Genomic DNA, 10,719 nt, shown 5'->3' with positions numbered 1-10,719 from the left:
GAGGAAGTCACATACAAGTCCGTCGATATTGTTGTAGAAGCCGTTAATTATCCAAACAGAATTTTTTAATTCACTCGATCTGCCAGAGATACCACTGCACGTACAGCAATTGAAACTCAGCATGCGAATTATCATGTTGTGAAATATCAACCAGCCAAAGCTTTGCAACATCACGTGGCTTGCAGTAAACAAATAATCAGCAACGTCGTAGAAGCAACAATCTTGACAGGACCTTTCAAAGGTGAAGATGTCCTCATTCCTCGCATTCCTATGATTCCAACAGATATGCCATTTCAATTTAAGAGATTGTAATTTCCAATTTGATTGGCGTTTGCAATCACCATCAACAAAGCTCCGAGCCAATCTTTAGAACTGTGTAGTTTTAATCTAAACACGGATATCTTCTCACATGGACAATTATATGTTGCGTGTTCTAGAGTCGGCAAACCAGACCATCTCTATATCTCCACAGACAATGGAACAACAAAAAGTATAGTATACCCACAAGCATTGTGAAATTGAACATATTGGAAACGTGCGCTTTCTCTTTTCTTTCTTCTCCGTTTAACCAGACTGAGCCACAGCAACGCGTGGCGGGTACAGCTAGTTCTGATATAAATATAATTCGTTGAGCTTCTCACCTGACAGTTTTCTCTGGATGATAATTTTAGACATCCACTCAGCAGTGGGGTGATCCACCTCCTTGCTAAAGGATCCTAACAGTGACTCAAGCTGAAAACTAAAAGCTTGTAAGGAGTCAACTGTCTAATCTGGTTGAGATAAATCTAGTAGTTGGTGCACGATGTTGATGATAGTCTTCTCATTGTCAGCACTTGCCTTAGGGAGCTGGATGGCTTGGTTGATGCTGATGGGTTCAGTATCACCCCTAGGAGGCTGGTGTGAGTGATTATGACCATCACTAATTTTGCTTAAGGCTTCTTGCTTAGCCTCAGCTTTTATTCCAGCTTCAGCTGCTTCTTCATCTTCTGTTTCAGATTCACTGATTGTTGCAGCTTCACTTACAGTCTCATCTGCAGCTTCACTTGGTTTTCTGGGTTCATGTGGGAGGCTTGTTAATTCAGTAGCCTCATGTATTGCATATATAGAATCCAGGGAATATAGAGGTGAGCTCTCTGAAAGTGGTTCTGATTCTGTTAAGGTATTATTATGTGAAGTTGTGTTAGATGAAATTATAGGAAATGAAGGTTGAATTTAAGTTGTTGATCCTGTGTAAGGGTCAGATATGATTAGAGGAATCTCCTCATTTTGAGGTAGCTCATGTACTTCATCTGAGCTGAGTGCTTGCTTGGGTATAGGTGTACCATAAAGATGTCCTGCTCCAGCAGGAACATTTTTTTGTTGCAAGCACCTTTTTTTTATAGTAAATTAACCTGACCTGAATTTTGTCTTCAAAGTCGACTAGGTCAGACACTATTAGATCTATGTCATCTTGATCAATATCACTGGTATAGATTGTACTTATGTACTGATCAATCATTTCTTGTATGTGGTTAAATTGCTGGTTAGCTATCTCTGCTGAGATTTCCAGCGATGTGAGATCAACTGGGTCTGTTTCTGCCCAGCTGTCACATTGGTTGATTAACTCTCTCAAGTGACATTGTAGGCCTTTCAGCCGTATTTTAGTTTTTTCTAGTGTAATCATATTGACTATGGGTTGAAGCTTTATGGAGCTTATATAGCTACTTGGATAGCTATGGTACTTGCTCTTAGGTGTAGAACAGGTATAGTTATTATTAGCCTAATATTTTCTTGGTTAGGCTGATTGTAATTCACCTCGTTTGGAGGTTAGCTACCTACCTAATAATAAGTAACTAATAGTTGAGTAGTACTAGAATGTCACTGTTGGAATTTTGGCCGGTTAGCTTCTCAATTATTACCATTCGATCCAACAGTGAACATCCAGTAGCACTAAAAAAAATGCATAATATAATAAATACACAATAAATGTTTTGTGGATCCCACCCTAAATTAGGGTCAGCACAAAGTTGTATAATATGTATGTACACCAGCACTGTCTAGTACAGTACTCGCTAAATAATTCCTACTTAGGAATGACTAAATAGTTTAGGCTGCATTTGTACAAACATTAGTACAATTACAGTCTAAAATATCCTACCTCTGTTGGGTTGGCATAACTACATTAAATGTGGTGCAATAATGTGTAAAATAGTGCTGTGTTTTTCGAATTTTTTGTGATTTTATATAACGTACACTTGTAAGAAATATGTGTATGAGAAATTTAATTTCAAGACTATTAACTATTTCAAGAACACAAGACTATTAACTGTGTTTGGCAAGTATTCTACTGCCGTAAACAATGTTTAACACCTGACAGTATCTCCTAATTGTGGAATATAATGTTATCAGGGTTAGTAATGATTAATTAAGTTATGGGATCAGTAACTTTAGTTAGTAAACTGAACCCTGAAATGTTAATAAATTTACTGACTTAGGTGAATCAGTACTTATAAGTTTAATGTGGTTTAGGCTATGATATGGACAGTCTGCTGACAGCCGTAAATGAAATATATGTGTATTGCCTAATAATAGTAACACACTAGTTTGTGTTAGTAAATGATTAATTATATGGGGTCAGCAATTTAGGTGAATATACTGAACCCTAGATGATTAATGGTACATCCGGATCGGTTCGGTGGACCAAAATTTGTGTGGGAAATTTGACTGATGTAAATCATATAAATTTATACTATTTCGATAGCTAAAAAGGACCACTACTTTTTGAGAAAAAGTGGAAAACAATGGGTAGAGCAAGTGGTTAATTAATTTACTCCATGAACTAGTTATGGATGATTAAATTAATATTACATTGAATATTAAAGGGACTGTATTATGAGTCAAATTCACTCACCCAAATTGGGGGTTACATGCTAAAAGATTAGTGCATCCCTAGCATTATTCTGGCGCTGGTTCTTTGCCTGAGTAAATAAAATATGAAAGTAAATAAAGTTGATTATATAATAATAATTAGAAGTAAATGCACCCCAATATACTACTGTAATATTGAATAGTACAGTATATGATAAATCAAAGGGTTAGTATAATTGATCTTCTTGGGAGATCATTAATATAGCTACAGAGTTATTAATACGGATAAACATGACCAGCTTAGCTGTAAAACTAGAGAGGTGTAATCGGTTGCAATGCTCCACCGACGACGTGTTGCATCATACAAATTGTTGCACGTGTAAGTGGGGAAGTCTATCACCTCGGTTGACATGAACCCAGAGGTGGAATGCAATTACATTCTAGAAATCTTCTACATAATGAACTACAGGTACATCCACGATTAAGGAATTCTTCCTACAGAAAAATAATTGATATATATGTTCAAGCACTGTAAAATTCTTCTACAGAAATAATGAATATAATCTCCTATTTGGGTTATAAAACTGCTAGAAAAGACACGTTCGGGATTTTGTTTTTTTATATATGGCCTAACGACAACTAGCCCAAATATTAACTGTGGCCACAAGATAACAGAAAGGAAATAATAGTTGCCTAGCCGCGTGTCTGTTCATGGAGAGAACTGGGCGATCCTTCGTTCTCCAGCTGCTGCTTGAAGAGCGTTGACTGTGGAATTGCAGTTATACTTCTTCCAGGACACGGCTGTGATGTGCCAAATGATGTAGCACCGCTCTACTGGTCGTGGGAGCGAAATAAGCAAGATCGAAACGCAGCTCTCTGTTGCACGCTGCTAATGCGTGCAATCTAATCCTTTATAATCCTTTCCCTTAAAACCAAGTCTGGTGCCCTTGAGGAGATACCAACTTTAATCTACAAAAAAGCCTCCAGATCTTTAGCCCCTGCTATTGCTTTGCTCTTCAACAAGTCACTTGAACTCCAAACCTTTCCAGATATTCTAAAAAAAGCGAGAGTAACGCCTGTCCACAAATGTGGTGATCTCACAGATATTAACAACTACAGACCTATATCAATCCTGCCAAACTTGTCTAAAATTTTTGAAAAACTAATCTATAAGCATCTTTACTCATATCTAGCCAAACTCAATATACTTAGCCCTTGCCAATATGGCTTCAGGCCCAAAAAAAGCACTAACGATGCACTTATTAGTATGCTTAACTCGATTCATACAGCTCTTGATAGAAATGAGTTCCCTGTTGGGTTATTTGTGGACCTGTGTGAAGCTTTCGATACTGTCAACCACCAAAACCTTCTTCTTAAATTACATCATTATGGTGTCAGAGGACACTCCCAACAATACCTCAAATCCTACCTTACTGACAGGCTCCAATGTGTTTCTGTGAATAATACAATTTCTCCCACCCTACCCATCAACATTGGTGTTCCCCAGGGCAGCATACTTGGCCCTCTCCTCTTTCTCATCTACATTAATGACCTTCCAAATGCCTCCAAACACCTCAAACCAATTCTATTTGCTGACGACACAACCTTCATTTACTCCAGTCCTGATCCCCTTGCTCTAAATGCCACAGTAAATACTGAGCTAAATAAAGTCCATCTGTGGCTAACTACCAACAAACTCACCCTTAACATTGACAAAACTTTCTATATTCTGTTTGGCAATAAATCCTCTAATCAAATAAATCTCAAAATAAACAATACCCAAATTTGTAACAAATTAGATGGCAAATTCCTTGGCATTCTCATTGACCACAAGCTGAATTTCCAGGGACACATTCTAAACATATCAAAAAAAGTTTCAAAAACTGTGGGAATTCTTTCTAAGATCAGATTTATGTACCACGCCCTGCCCTGGTGACTCTCTATTACTCCCTTATCTATCCATATCTCAACTATGGTATTTGTGCTTGGGGCTCTACTACCCAAAATCACTTACGTCCTCTAATTACTCAACACAAAGCTGCTATTAGGACAATATCCAATTCTGGCCCCAGACATCACTCGGTACCCCTACTCAAATCTCTGAATATGTTAGACATTAAGTCACTGCACATTCTCTCATGTGTATTATACATATATAAAACGCTAAACTATAATGCCAATCCTGATCTCAAAAGCTTCATAGAAGGTTGTAACAGAACCCATGAGCACCACACCAGAAATAAGTACAGTTTTGATATTCCTAGAGTACGACTTAATCAAACCAGAAATGCTCTACAAATCAAGGGGCCCAGAATGTGGAATGACCTTCCCAACCATGTTAAAGACTGTACCTCTCTCAACCAGTTTAAGTTAAAAACGAAGCTATACCTAATTAATTCTCTGTAACCTACCTTACCCCTCTGTTGTCAACCCATGTATGTTTTTTTTTTTTTTTTTTTTCAAATCAACGCTGTTTGAATGTAATTTTCTGTAATAATTTGTAATTGTATTTGTGCTGCTTTTTCAACAATGTTCCCCCCTCTTTTACCTCTATTTTTATTTGTTCTCAACACATTTCATTCTTTTTCCCATTAGTTTTAAGCTTTAGTCATTAATGTTTTTCCTGCCCGTAACGCTTTGCGTAATAGTGGCTTTAGGCAGTGTATGTACTAGCTCTATCTATAAAGATAACAAACTTTGTAAAATCTCTTTATGTATGTACCTTACCTAAATAAAAATTATTATTATTATTATTATAATGGCGTCTGAGTCCCATAGTGGCTGGTGATGCTCTCCCGTCTTCTTCCTCCTCCCGATTGCGCATGTGCGGCTCTCAATAGACATCCCGAGCGTAAATGGATTTATATATATATCGGAATTAACTAAGGAAAGAAGAGATGGTGACGAGTATTGATGTCACATTTAATTCTTTCGTGTTAAAATATAACTTCGCTTAACATAAATTGGTTTATTAAAGTTATGCAGCTAATTAAGGAAATTAAAGTGAAATCATTTACATTAAAACAATTTCTTCTAGAATGTTTAATATCAACTAAATAAGGGAGTTCCAGTAAGCAGTAGAAATATGAAAATAAACTTATTAGCAAGTAACTATCCTTAGTAAAGGAAATGGTAAACGGGACTCTGTTATAAATTCAACTAAATGTGGAATGAATTCACGTTTCAGCTTGTCGTTCCTCATGTCGTCACTCTGACTAGGAAGAATCTGGCAATATGGCTACTATAAATCATGATGATGATTAATTCTACAAGTTAGTAATTTTAGTAACTACTTGTGGTTAATACATAGGTTATATAAAAATACAAGAGATGTATGAAACTGTTAGTTATTTCCAACATTAAGTGCCTGGTTTAGTTATTTATTAATTATATTGCTCAAACCTGCGAATATATCCTGCATTGACGGAACATTACCATTCTAGTATGTATATAGTTCATTGCATATCTCACCAGACAATTTCCTCTGGAGGATAATTTTAGTCATCCATTCAGCAGTGGGGTGATCCACCTCCTTACTGAAAGAACTTAACAGTGACTCAAGCTGAAAACTAAAGGCTTGTAAGGAGTCAACTGATTGATCTGGTTGAGATGAATCTAGTAATTGATGTACAAGGTTTATAGCAGTATTCTCATTGTCAGCACTTGCTCTAGAGAGCTGTTGAGAGTAATTATGATTATTACTTGTGTTGCTTAAGGCTTCTTGCTTAGCCCTCAGCTTTAATTACAGTTTCAACTGCTGTTGCAGTTTCTATTCCAGCTTCAGCTGCTGTTGCAGCTTCAGTTGATTCCACATCTTCTGTTTCAGATTCACTGTCTGTTGCAGCTTCACTTGTAGTTTCATCTACAGTCTCACTCATTTCTCTGGGTTCCTGTGAGAAGCTGGTTAATTCAGTAGCCTCATGTATTGAATTTATGGAATCCAGGTAATACAGAGACGAGCTTTCTGAAAGCTGATCAGACTCTGTAAATGAATCATTACGTGAAATTGTATTAAATAAATAAATAAATATATAAATGTTTATTTAGGTAAGGTACATAAATACAAGAGATTTTACAAAGAATGATGGATTTATAGATAGAGCTAGAACATACAATGCCTAAAGCCACTATTACGCAAAGCGTTTCAGGCATGAAAAATTTAAATAACTAAAGCTTAATACTAATTGAGTATAAAGAATAAAATGTGTTGAGAACAAATAAAAATAGAGATAAAAAAGGGAGAACATGGCTGAAAAAGCAGCGCAAATACAATTAGGTCGACAAACAGCGTTGTTTAAAAAAAAAAAACAGACATGGGTTGACAATATAAGGGTAAGGTAGGTTACAGGGAATTTATTAGGTAGTGCTTCGTTTTTATCTTAAACTGGTTGAGAGAGGTACAGTCTTTAACATGGTTGGGAAGGTCATTCCACATTCTGGGTCCCATGATTTGTAGAGTATTTCTAGTTTGATCAAGTCGTACTCTTGGAATATCAAAACTGTATTTATTTCTGGTGTGGTGCTCATGGGTTCTGTTACAACCTTCAATGAAGCTTTTGAGGTCAGGATTGGCATTACAGTTCAGCGTTTTATATATGTTTAATACACATGAGAGAATGTGCAATGACTTAATATCTAACATATTCAGAGATTTGAGTAGGGATACCAAGTGATGTCTGGGGCCAGAGTTGGATATTGTCCTAATACCAGCTTTGTGTTGAGTAATTAGAGGACGTAAATGATTTTGGGTAGTAGAACCCCAAGCACAAATATCATAGTTGAGATATGGATAGATGAGAGAGTAATAGAGAGTCACCAGGGCAGATAATATCTGATCTTAGAAAGAATGCCAACAGTTTTTTAAACTTTTTTTGATATATTTAGAATGTATCCCTGGAAATTCAGCTTGTGGTCAATGAGAACGCCAAGGAATTAGCCATCTAATTTGATATATAAATTTGGGTATTGTTTATTTTGAGATTTATTTGATTAGAGGATTTATTGCCAAACAGAATATAGAAAGTTTTGTCAATGTTAAGGGTGAGTATGTTGGCAGTTAGCCAAAGATGGACTTTATTTAGCTCAGTATTTACTGTGGCATTTAGAGCAAGGGGATCAGGACTGGAGTAAATGAAGGTTGTGTCGTCAGCAAATAGAATTGGTTTGAGGTGTTTGGAGGCATTTGGAAGGTCATTAATGTAGATGAGAAAGAGGAGAGGGCCAAGTATGCTGCCCTGGGGAACACCAATGTTGATGGGTAGGGTGGGAGAAATTGTATTATTCACAGAAACACATTGGAGCCTGTCAGTAAGGTAGGATTTGAGGTATTGCAGGGAGTGTCTTCCGACTCTATAATGATGTAATTTAAGAAGAAGGTTTTGGTGGTTGACAGTGTCAAAAGCCTTACGCAGGTCCACAAATAACCCAACAGGGAACTCATTTTTATCAAGAGCTGCATGAATCAAGTTAATCATACTAATAAGTGTACCGTTAGTGCTTTTTTTGGGTCTGAAGCCATATTGGCAAGAGCTAAGTATATTGTGTTTGGCTAGATAAGAGTAAAGCTGCTTGTAGATTAGTTTTTCAAATATTTTTGACAAGTTAGGCAGGATTGATATAGGTCAGTAGTTGTTAACATCTATGAGATCACCACATTTGTGGACAAGGGTTACTCTCACTTTTTTTAGAATATCTGGAAAGGTTTGGAGTTCAAGTGACTTGTTGAAGAGCAATGCAATAGCAGGGGCTAAAGATCTGGATGCTTTTTTGTAAATTAAAGTTGGTATCTCCTCAAGGGCACTAGACTTGATTTTAGGGGAAAGGATTATCTCATTGACGTCAGTGGAATTAGTAGGCTTTAGGTACAGAGACTTTGGATAGTTACCTGTAAGATAGTCTTTAACATCAGTACTGGAAGATGGAGTATCATTTGCAAGGGATAACCCAATGGAAAAGAAGAACCTATTGAACTCAATAGCAGAATCAGAGGCTGAAAGCTGACCATCGTTATTGGACAGGAGTGTTGGTTTGTTATTTAAAATCTTTTTTGATCCCAATATTTGTGAAATTGTGCTCCAAGTTTTTTTAATGTTGCTTTTTATTTGGGTAAATTTATCTTCGTAGTATTTAGTTTTGGCTCGTCTAATTATCTTAGATAGCAATAACGAGTAATTCTTTGAGAATTCTTTGGAGACGGTTCCTAACATATACTTCTTCTCAAGGTCATGTTTTTATTAATGGATTTAAGTATTACCTTTGTAAGCTAAGGATTGTTAAGCCTTTTGGTTGTGACTTGTTTTGTAAGCATAGGACAGTGGGTGTTATAAAGGCTAAGAGTTTTTTGAAGAAAAGATTGCACTGCTAGGTTGATGTCCCCTATGTTACCTAATTCGGACTCCCAGTTGACATTATCAGCAGCAGTTATAAAATTGTCTATAGCAGTTTTATTCTGCAGCCTAAAGCTTAACTCCCTTGACTCTAGAGGTGGTTTGTTAATGTTAGTTAAGAGAAATGTGGGGTAATGGTCTGTAGTGCTATCGGTGATTATACCTGAAGTAAGCGGAGAGGTTATGTTGGTCCAGATGTGATCTAGAGTCGTGGCAGTACTGTCAGTGATTCTAGTAGGTCTAGTGATTAAGGGTATGAGGAAGCAGGAATTCATACAGTTGAGGAAGCTAACAGCAGTAGGGTGTTCAGGCTCGCAGAGGTCAATATTAAAGTCCCCTGCGGTAATTAGATGGTTTTTGTTCAGTCTGTTATCGAGTATTAGATTTCTAAGGTTTGAGTTGAATTCGGACACATCAGTGTTAGGAATTCTATAGACTGCACCCACAGACAGGACAGACTCGGCACCCTTGACTCTGAAACTGGCGAAGATATACTCCCCACAGCAGTCTCTAGTTCTAATTACTTTTAAGCATGTTAGTTCTTGGTGGTAGTAAAGAGCAGTACCACCACCTCTCTGAATTTGACGACAGTTGTAAATTGCCGAGAAGTTAGGCATGTTAAAGAGTTGAGTAGTATCCTCTTTCAACCACATTTCAGTAAGTATAATAAAAGAGAATTTGTTGTCAATAGTTTCAATCAAGGCACTAACACAATCGAAGTGTTCACCTAGGGATCTAACGTTCAAGTTGATTACAGAGATATTGTGATTATGTGTTAATACATTGTTTACATCATGTGCTGTAAAATATCTGCAATTTAGATCATTAAAGTGATGATTGTCATAGATAGTGGATAAGAGGTTTAGTTCTGGGTCTATACTTGTCTGCATAAAAAGGCTGGTTGCAGGAAGACAAGGCAAGATATTAGATGAGACTAGAAAATGAAGATTGAACAATTATAGATCCAGTATAAGGATCTAGTTTAATTTGAGGAATTTCCTCATTTAGAGGTAGCTCATGTATTCCATCTGAGCTGTTTGCTTGCATGGGTATAGTTAAACAATAAAAATGTTCTAACCCATTAGGAACATTTTGTGTTGCAAGCACTTTGTAATAATGATCTAACTTGGCCTGAATTTTGTCTTCATACTTGGCAAGCTCAGATTCAATTAGACTCAATTTGCCTGGGTCAGTATCACGGACAAGAAGTATGTTCCTATAAGACTCGATTATATCCTTTACTTGGTCATATTTTTGGTTAGCTACCATTGTGGAAATTCCTAGCTTGAAAATGTCAACTGGGTTAGTTCCTAACCAATTGTCACATTTGCCAAGTAGTCTTGATAAGTAACTTTGAAAACCTTTCAAGGTTCTTCCAGTTTTTTTGGAGTAGCGTGTTGGCTGTGGGTTTGAGCCTTATAGGGCTTATATAGCTGCTTGGAGAGCTATGGTACTTGCTCATATATGTAGAACAGATATAGTTATT

General features: G+C 36.8%; 1 protein-coding gene across 1 annotated transcript; it reads right to left on the bottom strand.

The window, feature by feature from the left end:
* Window positions 1-765: 765 nt before the first annotated feature.
* Window positions 766-10,502, bottom strand: LOC138354236 (uro-adherence factor A-like). The gene is made up of 5 exons (XM_069308122.1): window positions 10,312-10,502; window positions 8,732-8,808; window positions 6,594-6,829; window positions 6,319-6,523; window positions 766-1,151 (listed from the first exon to the last, which is right to left on the bottom strand). Exons 1-5 carry the CDS (start codon window positions 10,500-10,502, stop codon window positions 766-768), a joined length of 1,095 nt encoding a protein of 364 aa, XP_069164223.1.
* Window positions 10,503-10,719: the final 217 nt, after the last annotated feature.

This window comes from Procambarus clarkii, chromosome 62 (genome assembly GCF_040958095.1).
Source record: "Procambarus clarkii isolate CNS0578487 chromosome 62, FALCON_Pclarkii_2.0, whole genome shotgun sequence".
Lineage (NCBI taxonomy): Eukaryota > Metazoa > Arthropoda > Malacostraca > Decapoda > Cambaridae > Procambarus > Procambarus clarkii.
The sequence above is the reverse complement of the archived record's forward strand: the minus strand, read 5'-3'. Positions and strand labels throughout refer to the sequence as shown.